We start from the raw sequence: 26,672 nt of genomic DNA on the forward strand, positions 1-26,672 counted from the left end.
GGGACAGATGGAGTCGAAACGCTTTCAAACAAAAACGGGGACGCCGTGTACCTGGATGGCAAATCGAACTGGGCAATACTTCCCCCTGTCAACAAGGTCCAGTGGCAGCACTCGGTCTGCTGACACATGTGGAGGTGAAATGTTTTGAAGAACAATACTTTGGAGCCCAACCACAAGTTTGTCAGAGCGCAGAGAGAAAACAAGAGAGCCCTCCCTCAGGCATCCACTGTGGCCTCCGCCGTGGCTGGTTGCCAGTGTTGTCTCTCATGACTGGGGCTAAGATTAGCTTCCCATATGCTCCGGTCTGGCATTGCCGGACTTAAAGGGACCAAGACGCCACTTTGTCCTCTGCAACACTGTACACAAGGGCTGCAACTAACAATTATTTTAGTAATCACTTAATCTATTGATTATTTTTGATGATTAATCAAATAACAATATGCATATTCTATAGATTTTTCTTTTAACCACTTTTATGCAATATTAGTCATACATTAAAGGGGAAGTCTTATGAAAAGTCAACTATTTTTAGATTTATATTACGCTATAATGTTGCTCCCTCATCAAAAACAAACCTGCAGTGTTGCTTTGATTCTTTCATGCATGCTTGAGAAATCTTTTAATCTCCATGGCAACGTGGTGGAAAATTACTATAAGTTAACATCTGCTGATCATGTTATATGAAATGCTTGTGAACTCTCACTAAAAGAACTATTTGGGTTGCATGTACAAGGTTGGAAGTTGTTTCCCACAGCTTCATGAGAACCAGACTGTCTCACCCATTTGTTTTGAATTCCTTATCCATGGTACAAAACTCATGTGTTGTCTCTGCCTGGCAGAGCTTTCCATCCAGAATTGCTTCATTACTGATTGTCCTATGAGCTCTCGGAGTTGTGCATAATTCATAAATAAACCTGATTGAGTGATTTTACCTGAACAGTGCTTGGTAATAATTTTTTCCAACCACCAACCACTCAGCTGTGCAAAACGTCTGGTTTTACGTAGCCCCGCCTTCGAGGTGCAGCTCCTCCTCCGAGCTGCAGTTTCCAATCTTCAGACCTTTCACCTCACATAGCAGCCCTCTCCCACAACTCCCCCGCTCAGCTCCTTCAGACTAGCCAGCAGCAATTAGCAAACAACTGGTGGAACTAAGCGTCTGCTGAGCTCATTATAGGAGCTACTTCCCAGTAAAACGCTGATAAAAACATTCTTAAAGGGTTAATAGAGAAGCCATGTTGTGATGACTTCCTAAAGGCGGAGTTTCAAAAAGTGCAGAAGTTTCTTAAAGAGAAAGAGGCAAAATTTTAAGGCATTAAATTACAAAGTTAAATTTCTTTTAAGTCACATTTGATATCAATAGCATTTTGTAACAACTGACGTAACATAGTTACTTGATTGTGCTATAAAATGGCACTATGTGCCTGGAAAACACATAATACTGCCCCTTTAAAAGATGCAAATAAACAAATAATTCAAATCCGTTTTTAAATAAACATTTTATTGTTTAAAATGCAATACCACGGCATAGCACCTAAAGCTAAAACTATGCCACTTGAGGAGTATTTACAGGGCGTTTTTTAAATCCTAAATGCCAAATATATATATTTTTGTAAAGCTTTGGCTTAATTACTGCTCTGAATATGTTGGTTTTTTTCACCAAATGCTGGTTTATGAGTCTGTATATTCTAGTTAACAATTATTCGATTACTAAATCAGTGGACGATTATTTCAATAACTGACTAATCATGATCTATCCAATTAATCATTCCAGTCCTCGTGTAAAGATTTCTTTATAAAAGCTCTATGTTGACAGCAGATGACGGCTGGAGACAATTTCTGAGAACTGACTCATTTCCAGCTTTCCACTGTCTCTCATGTCCTCCGATAAAGAGGTTCCCCCTGAATCCATTTAAATAGGCCTCGGCAATCACGATTTTCAAGTGTGTGTTTTCTATAGTAGGCGCTGAAAGCTCCAACAGCTGTTGAACTGTATTACATAAAACCTGGCAGCGTGTGCCAGCCGAGGGATTCGGGACTGTGTAGAGCGCGCGCCTGGTGGGAGCAGCGGAACAGGCGCCAGGGAAGTGAGAGTTAAAGGACCAGAGCAACAGCTGAGGGCTCCGCCCCCTTGCCTTTCCATTCATTTTTTATTAACTGCGGCACCAGGCAGCCGACGGCCTCCCTTCCAACACGAAGCCCAGGCACGACCAAAGACGCCAGCTACCAGCTAGCCGTTACTCATCTGCTGCCACACAGCGTATCGATCCAGCTGCAGAATTCAGGCCGGCATTGAGAAGAACGCAACGGATTTGTTAAGTGATGTACTTTATAGGTTAGCGCGGTGTTAAATATTGATGACTAAAAATGAAACTGTAATGAAAAATTAAACGTTTGGGTGACATGTTGCACTGGAGCATGTGTAAGCGTGAGAAGTTTCATAATCATTCGATAAAAAGAGTTGTTTGAAAATGAAAGAATGAGAGCAGGAGGCGTTTTATAGCTTGAGAACAGCTTCGTATCAGAGCGGGCTGCCAGTTCGATGTTTGTTTTTCACCAGCAGCTAACAGATAACCTTGACTTTAATCTCGACCTTCTGCAAAAGTATTCATACGCCCTGAACTGTTTTCACATCTTTCAACCACAAACTCTAATGTGTTGTATTGGGATTTTATGTGAGATGAAAACAAAGTTGCATAATTATAAATCTGATGGTTTTCAGAACTGTCTATGAATAAAAGCCCAAAAAGTCTGGTGTGTATTGTACTCATCTCTCTTGAGTTATTGTTTTGTACTGATGCTGTCTTCATGCTACTCAATACATTACTTCTGACCAGAACAGCTCCTCTGTTCCTGCTAAATGAAGGCATTCCCTCAACATGAAGCTGCTACCACCATGTTGTAGTAATAGCATTTGCCAAACAAGTCAATTTTGGTTCCATCTGAACGTGGTGCCTTCTTCATGACTTGCATGTTGAAATGTGTGGTTGTAATGTGAAAACACATGGAAAAGTTCAAGAGGTATGAATAATGAATCAAAAAACGACACATTTTGGATGAAACTCCAGTCAGAAACAACAATTTATTTGTATTAGAGCTTAAGTTTGTTCTTGCCATCTGTATGTTTTTACAAATGGAAAGGGTTTTGATAAAGACCAAAAACCCTTTCAGATCAGAGGAAAGGATTGAGCTATTTGTCTGTCTGAGCCCGAGACCATCTATTAGCTCACAAGGTTTGTGAATGCAGGTGGGGAAGCAGACTGCGGTTCTTCACTGAAGAGTGGAAACCTTACAGAGCAGCAAATACATCAAAACCTGCCGCTCAATGGAAGAGCTTATGTCAAACCCTCCACTTCCTGAATCTGTACCATATAGCGAACCACTTACTACACACACACACCCACACAAAAACACGTGGGGCCTGGCTAGATTAGTCATGTGACCAGCTTTTTAATGCTTGGGCTAAAATTATAGCGATGATGTCACCAGACATTCAGTGTTGCCACGGAAACTAGGTCAGCGTTAACCCTTTGCGAGCACGGCCGGGGATTCCACACATATCATTAGCGAGTATTCCAGGTGCCATCGCTGCTTCGCTCTGTTCCACCTAAGCGACGAATGAAGTTCATCACACGTACGAGGAGGAAATCCTGTGCATGGGCGTGGAAAGACAGGCAAATTCTTGTGAATACAGCGTGTCTGCCTTATAACCTGTTGTGGTAAACCCATTAAATACAGGTCGGTTTCCTGAACAGCGCAGAAACTGTGCTGAAAAACTGAAAAGAAGTCATAAAAAAACACCAACTGTCTGCAATCCAACCGCAGCTTCTTTTTTCTTCTCACAAAGCTCAACTTGTTGAAGTTGTTGTGCAAGGGCGGAAAGCGCTTAATGATACAGTACGGGTGCTTATTTGGATCGTCAAAATGAATGCCCTCTGCATGTGGGGTGTACGCGGTGTTTATCTTCGCGCGACCGGGGAAATGTTTGAGTAGGAAACGGATCTTAATGAGGTAAACATTCCACCCCCGGGCAAGCACAGCAACCTCTCCGAACAGGACAGCCGGAGGAAAAAGGACGCTGAATTGTTAAACACAGGAAAGCACACAGAAGACTGTGTTCCCTGTAGACCAGATGGCGATATATACTTTAAAGATAAAAGGGCTGTGTATATGTGGACAGAGATTAAAGCAGGCTTAGAGATAAGCTGGATGTTCAAAGATCCGAGCAGGACTTATTTATGATGTTTAAAGGTGATGGACTAACCCAGATTTGATGTCACTGTAGAGACGAATGATAAATCTAAGATGTAGGCATTACCAATGGTCTTTCCCGCCAATGTCATGTTTGTTTCCAGTTGTCCGTTTTCACTTAGTCGCATCGCCACGCTTTCCCTCTTCACAAAAACACACTAGCGTGTCCCGACATGGCGTGTTGTGGGGAACGCGTTTCTCAGCAACAGCGCGCCGGCAGTTTCTGCGCCCGGCAATCCGACACGTACGCATGCGTGACCCACTAACTTTTACTCCCTTTACCTCATTTGACTCCAGAACCCAGGAGAAGCAGGACGACTTCCCCTCTCCGGCTCTCGAGCCAGCACGCAGGGTTCCGCCTCCTCACTCTTTCCCTCCCTCCCTCCGCTCCTTTTTCCTGGTCTCTTGTAGTATCTGCACATGCCTGGCTCTGGCACCAATCAGCGGGCAGCGTGGGACGCTTTAAACTCAGGATGCCGCAGCGTCATCGCCGAGACGCTCAGGCGGAATCGTGGTGACTTCTTTCAATGACTTTGGAGTTCAGATACCTCACAGTTGATCTAATCCACCTGTATTCGCTTCTGGAGGATGAGGTAATGAGCTCACGCATTCGCGGCGAAGTGCTGCAAACAGTCAAATGCCAACCCAACAGCACAGACTGTCAAAGCTGTCCTTTGTCAACTCGTTGTGTGCAAAGACGCTCAAACTAAACCAATGATGTACACACGGGTAGACATGAGAACTGGTCACTGCGTTGGCTAAGCTCGATGTTAGCTCATGAGTTAAGCCAGCAGCAACATGTGATGAGATTATGGCACAGAGATGACAGATGTAGACACAAACACAAACCCAAGGTCCTGTCTTACCTCAGCTGCTTGCTCAGGGAGTCCCACACGGTCTTGACTGTTGTCTTCAAAATATCCCACCTTTTCAGCCAGTCGAGGAGGAGAGGGGCGGGAGGGGGGCAGAGAGAGAAAAATGGGCAGGGGAGGGGGATGAAAGATTAACAATCAATAGAACAATGCGACATGGGACTGCTCTACGTAAAAGTACCAACAGCTGCATGACGCCAACTCGCAATCATTCCTGGCAACGAAAAAGCCTGAGCGGAAATCTTTTCTTTGATTTGTGCTCAACGTGAGCCGGCGTTTCCCCCCTCCGCCGCCGCCGCCGCTTATACAATTATGTAATGTATCCATACAGACGCCGGTGCGAGGTTATGGACGCACATTGGCTTCGCAACAGGAAATATTATGGCAGAGAGTGCACGAGCGTCGGCGAATGGGATGGAAGAGGTGGAAAAGACGGAAACACGAGCGTGTTTTTATTTTGCACAGCGTGTCTGTGTTGTTTTCATTTGCCCCGGTTGTCTCCGTGGTAAATGATGTGTTTTGTCTTGAGCTTCTCCCCAGTCCAACTAGCCTACACACACACACACACACGCGCACGCACCCACACACACACACACACACACACACACTCCCCCCACCGCTCCATCCCCACCTCTTTGCCTCCACCCACCTATCAATCCTAAAATAGTCTGGAGAGAGGAATATTTACCCTCCAAGCCTCTGCGCTGCTTCGGTTCGTACTCCTCCGTCCGCTGACCGAATCCCCATAAGAGGATCTCTGGCTACCTTTCTCGTCCTCGCCCCCTGCCCCTCTGTCCCTTTCTTCTCTCTCCTCGTCTCCCCACTCTTCCTTCTCAGTCTGTCTTTCGTCTGCGTTCCAGCAGCCCATTCAGGAAGCCATCTTGTGTTTTTAATCGGGTTTTACATGAGCCCTCGTATGCACGTTCTCTTTCTCTCTCTCTCTCCTCTCTCTCTCTCTCGACGCGCTTGCTCTCTGTTGCACTTCCCCCCTCCCTCCCGCCCGTCTCTCTTGCTCATATGCCAATAGGTCTACCTCGCAAACACATGAACACACACACACACACGAGGGATTTTTTTCTCTCTCTCTCTGTGACTGCTATCACTCCTTCCTCCCAATCGTTCAAGGTTTTTTCATCTGTCCTCCCGCATATCTGATGTCCAAAACAGCTGCCCACTCCCCTCCGACCCCCTAATCTAGCTACAAACATATACACTCATGAACTAAAGCGCACACGCACACACAAACGTGCAGAGCTCACCCCGAGAGACGTCACACTACAGATATCACACAAAGGCGGCCTGTCCACCAATCAGAGGCCAGGCGGGCTCTGCTGCTAGGGTGAAAATGAAGGAGAGCAGTCGAGGCTGCTGAGAGGAACAGTAGAAAGAGGAGGTTAAATAAAAAAAAGGTCCTGTGTGAGTGTGTGTGTGTGTGAGTGTGCAGTGCAATAAAAGAAAGACTGACATAAAGAGACAAAGTAAAGGTAGGTGGGAGGTGTGTGCGTGTGGGTGTGTGTGCGTGCGTGTGCGTGTGGGGTGTGTGTGTGTGTATCGGGGGGAGGGGAGATGGGACCTCTCTATGCTTGTCAATTATCTCCTCGAACTCGCCTTCCCTAAACAATGCCTCTGGTATGTGGTATCGCTGTGCACCATCTGTGTTAGGGCTGCCTGCAATAACTGGACTGGACTGCACAGTTGCAGCTCCACGCACACACACACACGCACACACATATTCACACAGACCCCTCTCGCCGAGACCACCAACGCCAGTCTGACAGACGAAAAAGCACAATTACGCAGCAAAAAGTCCTCTGTGCTGACTCAGAGCAAGCAAAGGCGACACGAACCACTGCAGATGCACTTTTTTTTTTCTACGAGTGTTCTTGGAAGCCATCCCAACAGGTTGTCAGCTGGGACTGCGTATCTGCTATCTGCACAGCAAACACGTGGAAAAACATGTCTCGATCCTTCACTTTAGGGGGAAAACACAGCTGGGGACTCTTTTTTTTTCTTGTAAGCTCTTTGTAATAGTGACATACCAGGCATATTTTAGGCGGCCTGGTTCCCTGATGTTTACATTCTGAAGATGAAAGACCTTTTCTTTTATTGGCATCCTATTTGTTTATTAATACTTGAGCGAAAGCCACAGAAAAGAAGCGCAGGGGAAAATTTTATTTCGTCTTGAGCGGCAATCAGGAGATGTGGCAAAGGTAAAGTTGATGTTTTTTCCAAACCTCACAGGAAAAAAAACACTGTTTCTGAAAATGAAATGGGAAGTTTTACTCTAACAAACAAGAGCTTCGATTTTGAAGAACAGCATTGACGTGTGAAGAAGGAGGGGGGGCGCGAAGACACAGTGACCGCATAGAGTCGGGCGAAAGTCAGCAAAAGTTCAGGGAGGCCGGCGAAGACGCTGCGGATCGAAGTGAGACGGACAGACGGCGAGAGGCTTGAAAGACTATGTGTGAGAACCGAGAAGGAGGAGGGAGCTAAGTGTGGCACGGTGAAGCAAGGCAGCAGCACAGTGACGCAGCATTTGTGGTGTCTGTCTTGACGCTCTCGCATGGCACGGGAAATCCCCTCCTCTGACGTCAGGTGGACCACGTGTGCGTGTGTGTGATGTTTATGTGTGAGAGAGGCGTGATTGTTTTGAGCTGGACAGCGAGAGGCTCTCTCTGCTCTCTTACAGGTGGACAGCAGTAGATGTCGCGCCGCAGTCGGAGCTGACCAACGTCTTTGCGGTACGAATAGATTGAGGTCAAATTATCTCTGGTTAGATTCACACTCTTTGAACGTTCCAACATAAACACCATAATTGCATGTGATAAACCAATGAAAAGTAGATCAAAATTGTGAAGTGAAAGTAAAACAATGCAACAGTGTAGTATAACTATAATTGTTTTACCCAGTTTGCCGACAATTTCTGCCTACTCTGCTTTGCAATATAATTCAGACACAATCAGATTAGATGGAGGCCGTAATTTCATGTCAGTTTTCAAGTTTTTTCACATATTCTCAATTGAACGCTGCTTTGATTGAAACTATTTCAACGCGGCTCTGGCTGTATGACAAAATCCTTTATTTCTCAAAATCCTTACGGATACAGATTTGTTAGATTTGTCTAAAGGCCCCTCTCATACGTGGGTGTACTTGACTCATCTAAGATCCGTACGTACTCAATGTGAACTCAAAGCAGACGTTCACCGGACATATCTGTGCAAAGGTAAATTTATCGGACGGTGAACTGCTCGGTGGAAAACGGAGTTCACATCAAACTGTTTGGTTTGTAAAACCAGGCTGGCAGTCCTGAGAGTTGCCACAACCAGTCACAAGGACCAGCAGACACTTTATGTGCAGGTGTGCTGTCGCTGCGCTGGTGGAGAAGAAACAGGGCTAGGCACTCACCACGCTTGTTACCATCCATTTGAATTATGGAAAATGAAGTTATTTGTCATAAGAAATGCAGGCAATCAGTACACACGACTTGTACGTGCACAGAGTCCGTGCAACTTACAGAATGCGCACCGCATGCCTGAGTATGTAGGAGCCTTAACAGCTTTCCAGTCAAAAGACTCTTCCACCTGAGCTCCTGATCTGGAGCTCCTCCAGAGTTACACGCCGGGAGACGCTTAACTCCAAGCATTCCTTTGAACAGGGAACCATAGCTGCATTACCATCGACCATAAACTGGAATCCCGAAAATAAATTTGCTCAATGGAAACACAGCAATTTAACAAAACACAAGATATTCGTTAAAACGTTTTTGCGCCAGGATGAGATGAGCTTTTTCAGCCATATCAACATTGGTGTATGTTGCAAAACTGCAATGGAAACAGTTTCTTGGAGTCACACAAGTCATGGCAACTTGAATCAGTGTGCTTTTTTCAGAACGTCTCCTCTGATGGCTGATGGGTAATGAGCGCCACGGCTGAATTATGTATCCCATGTTGACATCCATTGCCTCAATTATTTATAGTGAGTTACTGCATAAACAAAGGTATTCACACGTGATTTTATTTGTATTTCTTATTTAAAGGAATCAACGCAATTCGTAATTTTGACATTAGCTGGATACTGAAAAAGGTTTTGCAGAAACCACACCTTTCAGATATTTTATCTAAAAATTTGAAAACCATACATCATTACCTTTCCACTATATGATTGGGAACTACTTTTTGCTTTTGTTGTATTACAGTAATACACCAATGTTACATCCCAATAGAGTATTTCAATGTTTGAGGTTGTAGTGTTACAAAATGTGAAAGGAAATATGAAAAAGTTAATATTTTTGCAAATCAGAATAGGATATAGGCAGTGGAAATATTCTAGTTCATATTTTGATATATCTAATAGTTAAATGAAGATCATTCTTTTATGTAATGCAGCAGGAACAAGAAAGAAAAGAAGTCAATCCCTGACTGGGGACAGTCATAATGATCTTACATATTCCTACAGACTCACAGAATCATTACACATATTCATTACTATTCAGCTCATGGTTTCTTACTAGATGAAGAACCCACTAACGTTTAGCAACCAACTCGTCTCCGCAGATTGATAAACTCACGCAGACTCATTCACATCATGTTTAGAGTTGAAAGCAGCCTCAAGTACATTGTGCAGAAAGTTGAACCAATCTTACACAGGCAAGTGCTTAAAGCTGCTGCTGCTACAGAGCAGTTTTCACAGTAAAAAAACAGAGAATGTGGGTGGCAAGCAGTGAAGAACATAGCTGCTGAATGCACACAGATGTCAGAGGGCAGAGGTGGAAGGACCATGGGGGAAGGGATACAGATGTAAGCAACAAAACTTGGCTTCAGCAGTTTTATGAGGAAAACATCCAATTTCTAAAACTCAACATTTTGTCCTTTAGAGGGAAAAAACTAGGTTTAATCCTTGCTTTCTGTGTCAGGTAGTTTTCAAAGTCAATTTGATGTAAATTCTGTCCTCAGTGTCATCCAGTAAGGTGAATCCAGTCTCACTGTACAGTCATGTGCAGCCAGAAAGTGAACCATGTGTGCCGACTGAGGATGCACATGGATCCTATTTGGAAAACCCAACGGATGAAGCGTCAACAACTCTTAAGAGTTACAGTGAAAAAGCAGTCGCACCGCAGAATAATGGTGCGTACATGCAGGGGAGGCTTTAACACATCCATCACTAAGAACTGAGGAGTTTAAATGTCTTGGTGTTTTGTGTGTAACTGAGCACAGGATGGGGCAATAAAAGTCCAAATCCATGGGACAGGGCTTGGTCAATGCCTTTTATGTTTTTTGTGACATAAAAAAGGAGAATAACATAAAAAAAGAAATTCACAACTTTTTCCACCTGTGACCTGTGACCTCTACATTGTAATTTAAGAACAGGCTGAAGTATTTTAGGGGAGAAGTAAAACATTAAAAAGACTAGAATAATGTGGCTGCATATGTGTGCATATACTCAGCCTTTGTTGAAACCCCTTTTGATTTCACTTCAGTCTTTTTTTATAATGTCAGCATGACACATCTTGACAACATTTGCTTACAAAAGCGTTAACAAAAGTGAACCAAATGTGCGAGGTTGTGAGGACGCCTCCTCTGGACAACACTCTGCATTTCACGAAACAGACTTCTGATTGAGGTTTGGGTACTAGATAGATATTTTAAAAACTTCAATCTTCTTTTGTTGAAGCCACTCTTGTGGATCTCTAGACTGATGCTTTCTGTCACTGTAAAGCGTAAAGATGAATTTCCTTCACATCCTGTGCTTTCTAGTAGGGATTTGTGCTAATAACAGCAGTTCTTTAAAACTTTCCCTCCATAATGACTAAGGATCCTGTTCCGGCTGAAGAAAACCAACCATTAACAGGATTGCTGTACCGTACAGTTATGAATGCATTTCTACCCTCTGGGTTGAGTCAGTCATGATACTGGTACCACAGTACTTCCCCTTTATTTCAGACACTAAGGACTTATTATGTTGGGCGAATGCAGTCTTATCAAATGCATAAAAAACTGAGTCCAAACATAGATTAGCATTGTTGTTTAATTAGCAAGCCACAAAAGAGTAAGCCCTGTGAATGTGTAAGTAAGTTAGTGTGTGTTAGATCAGGTTTTTTTCACAGCTAACAGAGCTGCGTGTGTGAGTGTGTGTGTGTGTGTGCGTGCGTGCGTGCGTGCGTGCGTGCGTGCGTGCGTGCGTGCGTGCGTGCGTGCGTACGTGCGTGTGTGTGTGTGTGTGTTAGGAGTGGGGGGAGATTTTCAAGTGACTTCCTCACTCCAAGGTAATTGTTTACTAAAGTAATGTGCAATAGAAATGAGACGATAAACAATTTGACCATTACTTATTACATCAAGGCTTATTCATTTACATCCATGGGAAAAGGAAAGTACTCCTTCCACCCGCACACATTCTCTCATTTACTAAAATTTATTTACTAAAATGTAATTTACCAAAATGAAGAAAAAATGGAAAAGATGCTGCTTCTATTGGATTTATAATGGTGGGAAGCAGCCAGGTGACGCTGGTCAGATGCATCTGATTCAACAGGGCATCAGCAAGTGACAAAGATGAGCAATTATTACTCCCAATCAATGTTGGAAAGGTAATAAAGCTATGTCTGAATTGCTTAAAGTTCATCACTTCTACAATGAGAAAAAAAACACATACAAGTGGATGACCAGTGTCCAAGCAGTGGTCATCTCAACAAGTTTGACCCAAGGACAGACCGGGAAATTATCGGAGAAATTAAGAGAAACCAAGAGCTTTATGTCGGACTCCACAGGACTCTGATAACAAGTATTAAAGTTCCTGACAGGACAATTGGAGAAAGCCTGAAAGAGTATGACTTTTTTGCCAGAATAACTTAGGTCTTCATATTTCCATCTCCCTGAAGGACAAGCACATCTGGAACTACACCCTTTAGATAAGGAAGATCACAGCAGAACAAAAACACCTCATGATGATGATGATGATTTTGAAAACTTGTTCTGCAGCCATGGCACCTGGCCACCTTCCAGCCATTGAGACAACCATGAACTATTGTGTGTACTAAAGTAATCTACAGTGAAATGTACGGTCATCTCCTCAGCAGCTAACGCTTAACCAAAAACGAATTGTTCAGCAGATCCCTCACAGCACCATCTCTAAAACAGAAAGCCTGAAAAGGAAAAACAGAGGTGTTGCAACGGGTCAGTCAAAGTTCAGACTTCAACCTGATTAGTATGATGTGGTTGGACCTGAGACGACTGGTAGAAACAAACCCTGATTAATTGATTCACTGTTGAGAAGATTGGGCTGCAATTCTCGAACAATGACGTCAGAGACTGGGAGCATGTAAGAGTAAAATGACATACAGTGAACCCTCGCCTATTTGTGGTTAAAGTATTTGGAAATTCACCTTTTCATGGATGTTTTTTTTAAATCTAATTTTTTTAATGCAGGTTGGGAGGCTGAAATACTTCGCTGCAACTTGACTGTTGCTTGCATAGCAGCCAAACCAGGAGCACCGTTTATTTTTGTTGGCGCGGATTCATTGTACTCCAAAGAGCAGAGATAAGGAAGACCATAGCTTCTATCGGCTTCTAAGATGGCTTCCACCAGGCATATTAATGTATAGCAATGCATATTGATATATATACTAGCTGTTTGAACAATAGGCAGCTATAAGCATTTTTCTGAGGTATCTCAAGTATTTATGTATTCTAAGTATTTGTGGGAGGTTGTGGTCCCTAACCCCAGCAAATAGTTTGAACTGGCTTTGTCTATTAAATAACGACATGACAAAATTTAGTGTTTATTTCTTAACATGGCTTATTAATACATAAAACTTTGGAAGGTGTAATGTTTTTTTGGAACAAGGTATCTTTTTATTGTTTTATCGTTTAGCAACAACAAAGAACTGATCGACTATTCCATAAAATACTGCATTGCATGTGTGAATATTAATCCCTATCATCAAATAACATTGTAACAGATTGGACAAACATGCAAGAAATACAAGAACGACTCAGTGGAGTTTTTTATAGAATATTCTTGGATCTCTACAACAATCAAGACAATCCAACGCTGACAGAATAACCTGTTAAGAATTAGTTGGTTTGACTGAGAATAAGGGAAAAGTTTCTATAATCCTAAGTTTCTCAAAAAATAAATAAATAACCAGGTGTATTATCTCTTGAAATCATACAGCAAAAGCATGATACTAAACCGTCAAGACCCGCCGCCTTACCAGTCAGTCTGTTACATATCTTGCTGCCACTTCTGAAGCCTCGACCCAAACAAGACAAGCCAAACTGGAAGAGCAATAACAGAAACTCTGAGTTTCTGTTATCGGCTAAACAAACACCATGTCCCATTTCAGCTTCAGTGTGCACTCTGTTTGGGTGAGTATTAAATAGGTTCCCTAAAAAGTAAATTGATGCATTTGTGCCTCTAACAAATGTGTCAAGTAAAGTTTTCTTTAAGCCATGAAGGTTTAGTTCTGCAGTTGTCAAACTGCGTTACTTTTGTTACATTTAGTGATACTTTAAGTGATATTTGCTATTTACATAGCAAATACAAAGTAGATTAGCAACAACGCAAAGGTAAAGAAGGCAAAACACAATGATTAGGCACAATGATCTTTGTTTCAAACAGACACTACTCAAAAGAGAAGAACAATGAACCCAAGAAACCCGACTAACCCATGTTGTAAAGTCAGAAACCATCAGAACACTGGTCATCATACCACTGGATATACAAGCTAATATTGAAACGAGTCATATACTGAAGGTACATGTATACTAGTAGATGATGTCCTTGTGAATATGTAAAGTATCACCATGTTTTAAAGGCACAGCAGCCATGCTGAATTTTGAGGTGAAGGTTAGTGAGAAACTTTCATCAGTTCCAGCTGGGTTTCACTCTTAAAAAACACAAACATTTTCTTTGGGAACCAAAAGTTTAGATACTGTTTTCAGATTGCACTCATTACATGTTTTTTGCTGTTAAGTTCTTCTTTAGAAGCATGAGAATATTTTATAAGTTGAATAAACAAAACACGCTTGTTTTGCTGTTTATCAGCCTGTGCGCTGTGTGCAGTATGTGTTTACTCCTCTGGACATGCTTTTGTGGTCTATTCTAGATTTTCCTGCTATCCTCCATCCCCCGGTGCTTAAGATGCTGCTGCATATCCAAACACGCACACACACATACACACGCATGCACACGTCCATTAAAGCACAAGAGAAACACTTTAGGAAACTGCACTCTCTCCCTCTTTCTTTACACCCTTCTAAAACACACACATTACACACGCACACATCTCACAAAACAGCCTAAGGTTAACCCCCACCCTCACTGGAAGCTGCAGAGGTCAAAGGACAAAGCGCAGGCAACGGCAGGAATTCTCCGCCGTTGCTGTTCGGTAACCCTAACAGCCTCAGCCATCCAAACGCCGTTCCCTCCGTCTACCATTAAAAGAAAATAAATAAGTAAAAACACTCCAACACAAACATTCAAAACATTTCCCAAATTGAACAAATTATATTATTCATTAATCTGCTGTGTAAACGTCTGATTAAAAAAAAAAAACAAAAAAAAAAACATTTCAACCCATTTTAACAATGCACACGGTGTTCTATTGCTGTGTAAATTGTGCGTCTGTATTTGCGTTGGCAGGACTACTACTTCCATCTGCTCTGGCACCATTAAATGGAAGCAGAAGCTGGTTCTGTGTGTCTGCCACAAAGACGGGGGGGAAAGAACTCCTATATTTTGCGAGTAGAAAACTTCCAGTTGTAGATGGCAACTTTTGGTCCGACTGCCAGGTTTCGTCACATAAGGGAGGACTTTTGCACTTGCACCCTCGCAGCTTTGGCTCAGTCTCTGCAGAGCCAGCCTGAGAAAAAGCAGGTCCTGACTCGCTGGTGGGAACACCAGCTGACATTTGTTGGTCTAAAATGAACATCCCTGAAAAGATGTGCTGGATGCCTGGAACAGTGTGTAATGGATCTAACCATTCCAAGTGGACAAGATGTTCTCTCCAGTCATTTTATGTCCCCAGAAACAGAACCATAGGCGTGGCATGAAAACGTTTCAAGGCCTCCAGCTCAAAGTCGAGAACGCACTAGTCGGTTAACTCGGTGAATATTAAATGACATCATTTGTTTTTTTGAGTTGTTTTTTTTTTTTAACTCCGATGTTAACACAATATCCTTACAGGCAGCTAGAAAGATCAGATCAGAAATCGTACCTCGCTCACGTCGCCTTCGCTCCGTCTCTTCTTCAGCTGCTCACATTTGCGCTCCTTGCAGATCTGCTTGCCCGTCTTGCGGTTCAGACAGTTGGCGCAGGTACCGCAGTTCTCCTTGCGAAGACAGGGAGCGCAGGTGCCGCATTTCTTCCTCCTCTTCTTCTGGAGGTCGGTAGTAACGGCCCCCAACGAAGACATGGAGAAGAGTCCCGCTTGCTGGTGTTCGGCCTCGATGTATTTGCTCAAAGGGGACGTCTTTTTGAAACATTTTCTTTGCAAATATAGAGGCCGAGTTTCCTCTGCGTCCACGGAGAGCTGAAACGTGTCCTCAGTTGGCGGGCCTGGTCCTGCCCTCGGCCTGGGCATGGTGACTTGACTGTCGTAGTTTTTACTAGTGCTAAAAACAACAGAGACTAAAACACATGGATTTAAAAAACAGTTCAGTGTATTTAAAAAAAAAGGAGAATTTAAAATCCAAACTGTGTAAAATCCTAAATGGAGCTTTAGGCTTTGACTGCAACAACTTCAAAATGTCGACCCTAACAAAGAAAAAAAAAATGGTCAGATGGAAGAGTGCTGAGTCTAGATAATCAAGAAAGTCGCAGTCCTCCTAAATGTGTGGGATGTTACCAGAAGAATCGGCTCAGTGTTCACGTCGTCTTCCAGAACGACATGAAAGCGATGCGATGTTCCCAGTCGCCCGGGTGGCCCCGGACGATCCGAGCACAAACTCTGAGTCTGGATACCATCTCTTTGCTTTGAAGAAAGTTCTGGCAAGCAACCACGTTGTTGGGCACGCTGCTGGAGCTTCAAGGCATTGTCTACCCAGCCTGGGTACTGTCTGGAAGTGTGCAGAGACCAAAAAAAGAAACACAAGAGCGAGGCATTTCCTACTTAAATTAACCACAAAGTGGTAGCTTGTTCCATTTTTTCCATCACAAGATGTTAGGATTAAAAAAAAAAACTCTACTGATCACAGTCTTTTCATCTGCACTTTTATTTGTCTTAGGAGTTCTAGTTTAAACCGCACACAAACAAACCCTCGTGACTCCTGTCTGGACATCGTCTGGTTTTAAAAACCAGCTGTCGGGGCTTTGAATCGAGTTGGCCGTTAGCCACGCAGCCCTACGTGAACGGTTTGAGAAGATGTGTTTTCCTAGCAGAGCGCACATGGACAGGGTGGTTATGTGTCCCTGAATGACGGAGGGGGACGACAGGCTAATGCCAGGAGAGGACTCCTTTGTTTGGGGGTCGCGCACTCCAGTCAAGCGTCAGTAAAGAGAATTGTGCAAAGGAAACCTAGTGTTTTATTTCTAAAGCCTGGGTTCAGTGCTTGCAGCGGAGCCAGATTTTCTTGTTTGTTAAAGTTTTGAAATAATTTAAATGTTGCACTGTGGAACACCATTTGTAACTTATAATACCAAGTTTTGTTTAATGATTTAAAAATGTTTATGTTTCATAGACATTATCTGAGGTTTCATTGTCATCACTGCCAGAGCTGCTGTGTGACTATCTGAAGGCTGCGATCCGCAGTTCGTTCTTCCCTCAGCTAACTTGTCTCCAACGTGTGATGTAGAGTAATCTGCTAAATACATGTCTCTCACTAGTTTCCCTGTGGAACTACCCCAGCGTTCTTGTTAACAGGTAGAAGCAGGAACTTCAAACTTCCTCTTTTTCAAACAGTTCCACTCTGCTAAGTGTTTTATGTGAACATTTTATATTAACTGATTGTGATACGTTGCAAGTTTTACATCTGATGTAACTTAAGGGGTTCAATCAACAGTGTGTAGTGATAAAAAATGTAATCTTAACTGAAAATGAGCAAAGTCTCATTGGATTTTGATTTAACCAACTAACTTGGCCCATGTATGTTTTCACTGGTGTGCACCACATGCCTTTATTCATCGCTTTTGATATTCAAGCTGTGACAACCAGTGATTTGAAGTAGTTACCATTATTCTGACCACATCAGCTAAAAAGAATATATTGACTCTAAAAAATATTAATTGTTTTGGATTTGTGGATTGTTCAGTGGAACGAAACTCCAAATTATTCACAGAAAATTAGCCTATGCGTGGATTTTTCACAGAACTTATTAAAATATTCTAAAGGAAAGCTGAAATAGCTAGGTGCTATGCTACTTTGCATGCTAATAATTGGCATTAGCATGCAATCATTAGCATCCAGGAGCGCCATTTTCCTTGGTGTTCTCTTCTGTGTTCCAGTGTATTTATTAATGTGTATTAACCCCTTAACCTGCAACGAAACGCCTGCATGCCATTTTCCTATTGTATTTTCCTTACGCAACTTATGCAGGTGTAGGTTAGGTATCAAATTGTGTAGGATATGTTGGACCCAGAGGGATATGTTGGAGCTGTGCTCCATTAAGGCTGGTTGGTTGTTCAGGCAAATAAGTTTGGGTCATTATGTAACCCCAAAAACACTCGTTTTAAGCTGTAGCCATCATTCACTTTTTGTAAATGTTAGTTGTACCCTTATGGGTACGGACTAACCTTAAAATGGGGCACACAAAAGTCGTATTTGTAAATACTGAGTGAGAAGAAAAAACTTAAAGTAATTTGTGTGAGTGTCAATTTTCAAAGTTTAAGTTAGCTAATGCAGCTAACTTAAAATGAAATGATAAATACCTGTAATAAACTCATGTCAACTGTTTTAGCACTAGGACTTAAAGTTTGAGTGTCAAGATAAAGCCATAAATTTTTACCTGCGTCTTCTTGTCCATTAAGGTACGACGTCGTCGACCTTTATTACAACGACGCCACATTTTAAGTTATCTACTACATTAACATTAACTTCCCTTGCAACATTATAGAGACTTTTACAATTCAATTTTACTATTCGACCAATTTTACGCAAAGCTGTTATCTGGGCCAACATGTTGCAACTATGCTACCAGATAAACGCTGACTCAACGGGTCGGGGCATTTAACGACAACCAGTAAATCACTGAGCACGTGGTCTCATCTGCGAGCGTGTGGAAAAGTCAGTAATGAGCGCGCGACGCGACACCACCTCCGTCACGTCAGTAATGAGCTCCCCTCTGCTACTGTTATGATTACAGTAGGTCCACGTGCTTCCCAACAGAGATCCCTGCAGGGGGTCCAGGGCAACCAGTACAGATCAAAGCAGTAAGATAAAGACTAACACCCCGCCCTCAGATTTTACATTAGGATACCGCTTGTTATCTGCGCGCGGATACACAAACCCCAGTTGAGCTGTGAGTGGGGGCACGCGGCTCATTACTTCAGGTGACAGAAATCGCACTTTCACCGCCAATACACAATGGGATTTACATCAACTTGCGTCATACTGCAGCAGAAGTCCGGTTACTGTATCAAAACGCTGAAGCTTTCACAATTATAAATCAGACTCCATTATTATATGGGGGTTTATATCAATATTATTATAACCTATTCCATACTGCTTACAAATGTTAACTGGTGCCATTCATGCTAACATGATACGGTGACCCCAAAATGTACATTTAGAATACAATTACCAAACTTACCTCAAGACGTTTTTATATTCCTCCTCAAGTTAAGAGTTTCAGGAGTGCCTCTTCTCACTGAATAGTTGCTTTCTTAAACTAACAACAAAAAATCTCACTGACGAGGGGGTTAAAACAAGAAGGATAAAGCTCTATCCTATATGACATAACTCTGCTTTTAGGCTCCTGACTGGTCGATGTTGCGGTCAAGAGAGTGAGAGAAAAAGTAGGATCTTTTGGAAAGGGTTAAAGTCTCGAGGAAATTATGGAGTGGAGTCCAGCCGGAGCAAATTGGGGGAGTGATGACGTCACAGGACGAGTTGATCAGGGTCCGAATGGCCCCAAGAGAGATAGGAAGTGGTGAAGTCACCAGCGGATGATCTAACATAGATTTTCAAGAGTTCTTGATGACAAAGTGAGCTGCGGTTTCCTCTGGGGGAAAATGATGGGTTATGAACAAAGTGAACTGTGATGTCATGAGTGGGTTTCAAACCAGACGTCGCTCCACCGTGACGAGACGAATGTGGATCTTTCAGATTTGAAGCCTCAGCCAGACGTGTAATGACTGGCTGTGGTCAGGGGAGGGGGTGTAAGGGTTTAGATAGCGCAGCTTCTGAGTCAGCAAGAACTCAGGTTCGACAATGGGTGGGTGTACATCTAAAGACTGTTGTCACTGCCAACTAATTATACTGGAGATGATGTACAGATGTGGACAAATCAGTTCGATTCATACTTTTCTTTTTTGATTTGATTGGAATTTCTAGGGACGTCTACTGTATTATGTGTTTTCCAGACAAACAGTGTCATTTCATAGCCGGATCAGCTAACTCACCTTCAGTTATGATAAAAATACTATAAATGTCAAATATGGCTTAAAAGAAATTATTTAACGCCTTGAAAATTAAATTGGGTCTCTGTCCCTTCTTCTGGGACAGCATAAAGCTTAAAGCTTCTGCTCTTTCTGAGACTGCCTTCAGGAAGTCATCACATTTATTTTTATTGCAGAACAATTAGATTTTCAATATTAAATTAGCTCGATATCTAAATGTCTTTAAATGCCATGTCATTGCTAATCTCTGGAGTATTCCTTTATGTTCCTGCAGGTCAACGGACCAATCCAAGCAACTGTCCAATGTCAATAAATGCTCAGTACGTTCATCGGGCAGGTTGTGAGATTATATCTCATGTTGAAATTCACAACCTCTTCTGCATCTCCTTCTTCCTCTATTTGCTAAAACATGTCGCCATAGTTACTATGCTTGTACCAGCCCAGATAGAAACTACAGGGAAACTCCTCACTAAGCAATATGACATAATTCATAAAATAAACAGACAAAAAGATCTGCTAGTGTAATCGTTCAGCTTTAACACTTTTTATTTCTTTTATTCCACCATCACAACACTCCATTGGAGGCTGTATTTATTTTCAACAGACAAAAAAAAAAGACACTGTAAACACAAAATGCAAACCATCAACATTTCCTTGGAGGTACTCATCATATTACAGAAATGGATTATTTTTGATCGGCTAGCTACCGATCAGCATGCCAGCACAAAGTAGAGAGAGCGAGGATGCAGAGGCAGGAAACAATCACCTGCCTCCATATGCAAATATGTCTAAAAGCTCGGTTGCTGTGGCAACATAAAGAATTGCATCTTAGCATACACACATTACGCAGTTTTCCTGGCAGTGAGGAATACAACAATAGGAAAACATTCAGTTCTTGAACGTGTAAATTCTCATTCTTCAACATTGTATGGTAAAATAAAACTGAAGGAAACAGTCTGAACTGTGAGATTTTCCATGATAAACAAACAGCTTTGGTCGCTCCAGTGTTCAAGACAAAAAAGAAAAAAACTAAACAAAATCTGAGAAAAAGAACAAAACAAGGTTCAATAAAGCAACAGAAGGATAAAAAATGACATGTAGTTAGTTGTGAGGACACTTTGAAGACATGATGACTGAAGGAGTGTTTTCAAAGCAGCAGTGTGTGGATTGGTTCCCTCCTTACTTCTACAAGGAACCTCCCCTCCAGTAGTTTAAGTGGATAAACCTCAGTAGGAACCCCAGGAATCCACCGGCTCCCCCTTTCACCCCTTCCTCCCCCTCCTGCACGACCTCCTGGGGGTTTGGACCAGCAGTCTTTATGTTCGCACCTGGAACTTTCCGGCCTTGGTCATGTACTTGATGCCTTTGAAGGGTTTATACTTCTCCCCGTACATGTCCAGCCGGTTCACCTTCAGCCCTGTGCAGGGACACAAACCAGGGTTAAAAGCTGGAGGGTTCACACAACTGTATGTTTGGACTTTTGACATTGGAGTGGCTCTGAAAACACTAAAAACAATAAATCATGTGAAATACTTCTAAAGAACTGATCAGATAAATCCCTAGAGTAGCATGTTTTAAATAACATTAAAAATGTTAATATTAAAAATGTCCTGTGAAGGTTTAAAATAAATTATTTTACAAAAACAAGTGTGAAGTTATCCTTTGATCTGAGCACATTTTAACAGTGAGGAAAAAAAATAAAATGCGAAGAAATGAGAAAAGAAAAATCGGATGCCACTTGATTCGTTGCATACCATATGAAATAACTAGAGACACACCGAGCCAACATTAATATGTATGGGTCCCAATATTGACAAAAAAAGCTAGATCAGGTATTGGTGATAATGTATCCGATCCGTAACGGCAGATCTGATCTATTCAGTCTAATTCTATGCTTTGTGTTTTACATTATATTACATCATATTTAGAATTCCCAGTTGGACTTTCTGAACCATTTGAAAGCAGGTTTGTTGCCGTTTATTTGTTACATGTTTGACCTGGATAGTCAACTTTATTTTTTGTCAGTTTCAGTTTATTTATTTTAGATTGGTTGTTTTACTTCTTATTCCACTGGTTGGACGAATTAAAGTCGTGTTGTGTTTCCATGTTTCACCAAGATTGTGAAGCTTTTGTTGTACTCAGGTGTGCTGTACTGGTGCAGTTATTTAGTAAATTTGTGTCTGTGTTTAAAAAAAGATGCTTTTTATTTTAAGTGAATTCAGCACTGTTTTTATGTATCGGATTGGTATTGGCCAATATTAAACCTCAGATATCAATATCAGAAGTCAAAAAAGTGGATGGATGAATCCCTAAATGCAGGGCCTAATGCATCGTTTTAGAGTTGAAGGAACTATGAGCTCAAAAATATTTAATTCTAAAAGAAAATAATTTCTAAATTGGTAAGTTTAACTTTGCTGTTTTGTTCACATATTTACCAAGGAGGGTGTCATATATTACCAATTCTATCCATGCAGATGGAACATCTGCATTACAGTGTCAAGTGGGCATATTTAGAGCATTTGGCACCCCCTAGTGGACATGGCGTAACATTACTGAAAGAAATAAAAACCAAATCAGGCGAGTGTCAGCTGAGAACTGCTTGAATCTGATTGGAGTTGGTGTGTGTGTGTGTGTGTGTGTGTGTGTGTGTGTGTGTGTGTGTGTGTGTGTGTGTACCTGAGATAGCCATCTGTTGGATCTTGAACTGGATGTTAATGGTGGGGTTCTCGTCGGGTTTTGAGGCTCCGGCTTGCAGGTTCATTGTGCCTTTAAGACTGGGCAGCTTCTGCGGGTTGATCTTCCCAACATCCCATGTCAACAACTTCCATGGCAAGAAAAAAAAATGGAAAAGAAAAAAAAAAAAGTGTTGAACAAATATATTGTAATATCCCTTTATTTACAATATTCAATTGTGGCCACCATGAAGTGATAATCCAGAAAAAGAAAACGCATGCACATTGGGACGGTTGGGTCTGTCGGTACCTTTGTGACGGGGTCGAAGGTGTACGTTCCTTGGGACGGGTTGAGGTTGGCGTTGAGGACGCCCCGCGGCAGCTGGCTGCTGACCAGGACCGACTCCACGGCTTTCCCCATGGTCTGCTTAGGGCCCAGGGTCAGGTCGAAGCGGCCCTGGGAGCTGCCCTCCCGAAAGGTGATGTTGTGTTTGACGTAAACAGGGATGGCCACCAGGCTGAGGAGGAAGAGGAAGGACAGGAGGTAAACACACGGGATATCATTCTGAAGCCAAACAGAGATTAAAACTACTGAGCAAAACCGAAACGTGTTTTATTGGTGTTTGATGACACAGACCAAAATAAAGTAGAATGAGTGAATGATGCACACTGTTTGGTTTCAGAAAGCATTTCTCAGTTTAACTCTATCAACTATGAATCTAAATGCAGAGCAATCATAAAAAAAAAACAAACTTAAAAGCTGCAAAAGACTTCAGACTACGCCCAGTCAAAATCCAATCTACATTCAATAAAAAAAATCTAATAAAGGAAAAAAAACTGTGGCAAGAATTGAGATTTGATGTTCAGTTCAAAACAAAAGTGTAAAAAAGCTGCTATTATGGTAAAAAAGACAGTATTTTTTAAATTATTGACTAAGGTGGTGCTGGATGAAAATTCATCCAGCACCACCTTTTAGATTTGTCTCGTCAAAAATATTATCAAATGCATTATTTACTTTTTCCTTCTGCTTGGTCTGCCTCATAAAATCCTAATCGAATGTGCTTAATTTATGATTTTAACGCAAACAAATATAAAAACCCCCCATAATACTAAATGGAGTTTCTAGAACATGCCGAAAAAAAGATAAAATATTGCGACTAAAACACAAACTTCTGGGAGCTGACGTGGTAGGAGAGCAGCCGGAAGTTTCCGTCAGGCGGGATGAAGGAGAGGATCCGCTCGGCTTCCCAGCGCTTGAACCGAACGCACGGGTGGAAGCTGACGTCGTCCAGCAGCCGGGGATTCTGGGAAAGGACGACAGGAAACGGGAGTCTTATACATTCCGTTTCTACTAACAGATTTCATTTCTTCACATTTTTTTTTCTTTTTTTTTTTAAAGGCCTAAACACACCATGAAGGAGAGCGTCAGGTCGGGCATGCCGGTCAGCTTCACGCAGGCATCGATAACTCCCTGGATCTCCGCTGTGATGGTGGAACCTGTCGAAAGACAGATCCTGACTGATCCTGACTGGAGCTTTGTTTTTTTTAAACTCTCCGCGGCTTTACCTGACTTATCGATGATGGCGTCGATCTCCTCCACCACATCGAAATAGGCCTCGTTGTTGGTGTACTTGACCCCGGTGCGTCGCCACGGCACCACGGACAGCTGGCCGGTGGGGAGCTGCTCACCCACGTTGGTGCTGCCTGGAAAAACATGAACAAAAACAACGAAAATCAAATAATGAAGTAACAGTCAGTTAGTGGCTGGACATACATTAAAAGGGAGCTGAAAACCAAAGACAGGCCTTCAGAATTACTCATACACAACTTGTAAGCAATACAGGAAAAATGTGGCTTATTATGTGTGAAATAATCAAATCTGAAGCAGAACTTTGTCATGATTAAGGAATTATTGACTTAAAACAAGCCCCTATATCTAGCTGAAAAGTTACTTGTACGTTAATTTGCCTTAATCCAAGTGTATAAAGACATTTACACTAGAAAAAAGACAAAAATTACTTGGTAAGATTTTGTTTTTTTTTGTGGTGCAAAACCACAAAAATCCCTTTGTGTGTTTTAACTGTAAAATGCGCTAAAACTTGCTGGAGGACCTGTGATGGTGTTGACCATGGTGCGGAGGATGGTGGGAGGCTTAATGAGCTCTTTGAGGATGTTGGACTCTGTTGCCAGGGGGAACCCATTGTCCAGCATCTCCTCCAGCAGCTCGTACACCACCACCACGTTGTCCTTGATGGCCGCCTCGGTGCACACGCCGAAATAGTCCTGGAGGCGAGGAGAGAAGCCGGGAGGTGTGAGTCGACACGAAAGCGGCCGACGTAAAGCGGAGAAAAGCAACCCGAGAGACCCCTGACCTGGAACGTGTCGACGACTCTGTGCAGGAACTCGATGACGAAGAGCGGCGGCACCTCGCTCTGGATCACGGCCACGAAGTAGATGCGGTGGCGCAGGACGCTGATCAGGTAGTGGTGCGGCGTGGGGATCACCGGCGGGACGTTCTCCGGCTCGGTGGCGCGCTCCTGCGCCTCGAAGAAGTAGTCGCACACGGAGCGGCTCACCACGCTCTTCCAGTGCTTCTCCAGGAAGATGTCGCCGGACGCGTTTATCAGGAACAGGCTGTGGATCATCTTGGCTGGAGAGGCTGAGGGAGGAGTAGAAGGAGGAAGGAAGACGGGGGGAAATGAAGTCTGAGCAGGACTTCAGAATTAAAACAGCAACGCAAATCAAAACGTCTGTGTTGTGAGTATCTGGGTTAACAAGAATCCAACTAGCATGAGTAAACAGCATGACTTTTTACTGGTTTCCACATGGACTCTTAAGCCGTTCTGTTGCATTTGAGCGAAAAACGTGTCTGAACAATAGTGGGGCTGAATCGTTTAATCAAATTATAGTGAGTAATTTAATTATAGTGAGTAATCCAATTATTGTGATTAATCGAATTACCAATGTAATCGTCAACTAATTTAGTAATCGATTGATTGTTAATCGGCGTGTACAAACTCTAAAAATAGTAATTTACTGAAAGAATAACACAGTAATAGAAGTAATTAAGCCAAAACTGTGCAAAAAATATAAACATTTTCGATATAGACAGACTTTGTCTTTCAACTGTACCTTTAAAATGTCCATATTGACCGAAATTTTGTTGCAAGATTCTAACAGTGATAAAATCACGAAATAATTATTAGTAGTAATAATAATAAAAAGTATCCATGTAAATTTTGCACTTAAGATGAAAAAGCTGATTTGTCTGTAAATCTCTTCTACCCAGAACTCCTCAGGTGGCAGGTTTAGCTTCACCTGGTTCAAATTCTTTTTTTTTTTTTTTAATCATATTAAGCTTTTGCTATCCAGTAAATAACCAACAGATTAGCAGTCATTATAGTTTTTAGCTGCAGTCTGCAGATGCATCCTTTGCTCTGAACTTTTGATTGAACTATAAGCTTCCTTGTGACGTCACCAGAGGTATTTGTCTTGGGAATTGTTCATCTTTATTTAAAAAGAACTACATAGGACAAAAGACTGGCAATGACAAACAGAGAAACGTGTGACATGTTGCATGGGTGAAGAAGTGAGCTGGGCTGACTTTACTGAAAAGTCTAGCGTGTGGCTTTAAATATTAAAGTAAACCTTACGCGTGCCAGTAATATAGGAATTTCAGAGTTTCTAAACTAAAATGAGCTTTTCGAAAGAATATAAGAGGAGATCGTTTTTGTAATCGCGAGCAGAAAAGCCCTCCTCTCCTCACGTGACACACTTCTGCTGCCTGGGGAATATGACACCGGATTCATTCATTAAACATGCGGCAAAAGCTATCGAGTTCGGGGCGGATATGCGCGAAAGTAGCCAGAATGGCTACAATTCGCATAAATTTTCATAAAAGCAATATAGTATGCAACGAAGAAGGAGCTAAGTGCATCTGTAATGACTAGAAAATGAAGGCCTCCATCCGCAAACATCAGGATGCTCTATCCGTCCCTCCTCCTGCTTCAGTCTCATGACAGCGGAGAAGCCCCGTCACTCGGGAACCCGCTCAAATAACGAGCTTAGAGCTTAGAAAAGACACAAATTACCTGCCAAACCACTCAAAAGCTGGCACTGACTTACCGAAGTAATGTTTTTTGCCCCTCTCGAGTAGCCCTTCGCCTTTTCTGCCACAGAAAGACTGCTTCCCGTTAGGTGGAGCAATATACCCTTAAACCATACACGATGGAGGTGTTGAGCGAGCCAATCACAGGCAAACTAGAGGGAAAAGTCCTGCCTACCTAATGCACCGATTGGTCAATAACACGGAAGTGACTGGTGAGAGATT

General features: G+C 42.4%; 2 protein-coding genes across 2 annotated transcripts in view; both read right to left on the reverse strand.

Annotated features, from left to right (window-relative positions):
• The window catches only part of tet3 (tet methylcytosine dioxygenase 3), a 40,060-nt gene extending 33,973 nt beyond the window's left edge, over positions 1-6,087 (reverse strand). The window contains exons 1-2 of the mRNA XM_008417664.3: positions 5,809-6,087; positions 5,115-5,174 (exon numbers count right to left, since the gene is read on the reverse strand). Of these exons, the coding sequence (XP_008415886.1) occupies positions 5,115-5,174; positions 5,809-5,988 (240 nt within the window). The 5' untranslated portion in view covers positions 5,989-6,087. The remainder of the gene's footprint in view (positions 1-5,114; positions 5,175-5,808) is intronic.
• A 14,111-nt stretch (positions 6,088-20,198) lies between these two features.
• Positions 20,199-26,602, reverse strand: ap3m2 (adaptor related protein complex 3 subunit mu 2). The gene is made up of 9 exons (XM_008417661.3): positions 26,468-26,602; positions 24,715-25,001; positions 24,454-24,625; positions 23,909-24,046; positions 23,754-23,839; positions 23,513-23,646; positions 22,653-22,860; positions 22,347-22,491; positions 20,199-21,087 (listed from the first exon to the last, which is right to left on the reverse strand). Exons 2-9 carry the CDS (start codon positions 24,985-24,987, stop codon positions 20,987-20,989), a joined length of 1,257 nt encoding a protein of 418 aa, XP_008415883.1. The 5' UTR covers positions 24,988-25,001; positions 26,468-26,602; the 3' UTR covers positions 20,199-20,986.
• Between the last annotated feature and the right edge of the window lie 70 nt (positions 26,603-26,672).

Source organism: Poecilia reticulata, chromosome 9 (assembly GCF_904066995.2).
Source record: "Poecilia reticulata chromosome 9, P_reticulata-male-v2, whole genome shotgun sequence".
In the NCBI taxonomy this organism is placed as follows: domain Eukaryota; kingdom Metazoa; phylum Chordata; class Actinopteri; order Cyprinodontiformes; family Poeciliidae; genus Poecilia; species Poecilia reticulata.

Coding starts and splice junctions, on each gene's coding strand:
- ap3m2 (XM_008417661.3), bottom strand. CDS start 24,987: ATGATCCACAGCCTGTTCCTGATAAACGCGTCCGGCGACATCTTCCTG. Junction 24,047..24,453: donor CATGGTCAACACCATCACAG/GTCCTCCAGCAA, acceptor ATGTTTTTCCAG/GCAGCACCAACGTGGGTGAG. Junction 23,840..23,908: donor CGCCATCATCGATAAGTCAG/GTAAAGCCGCGG, acceptor GTCTTTCGACAG/GTTCCACCATCACAGCGGAG.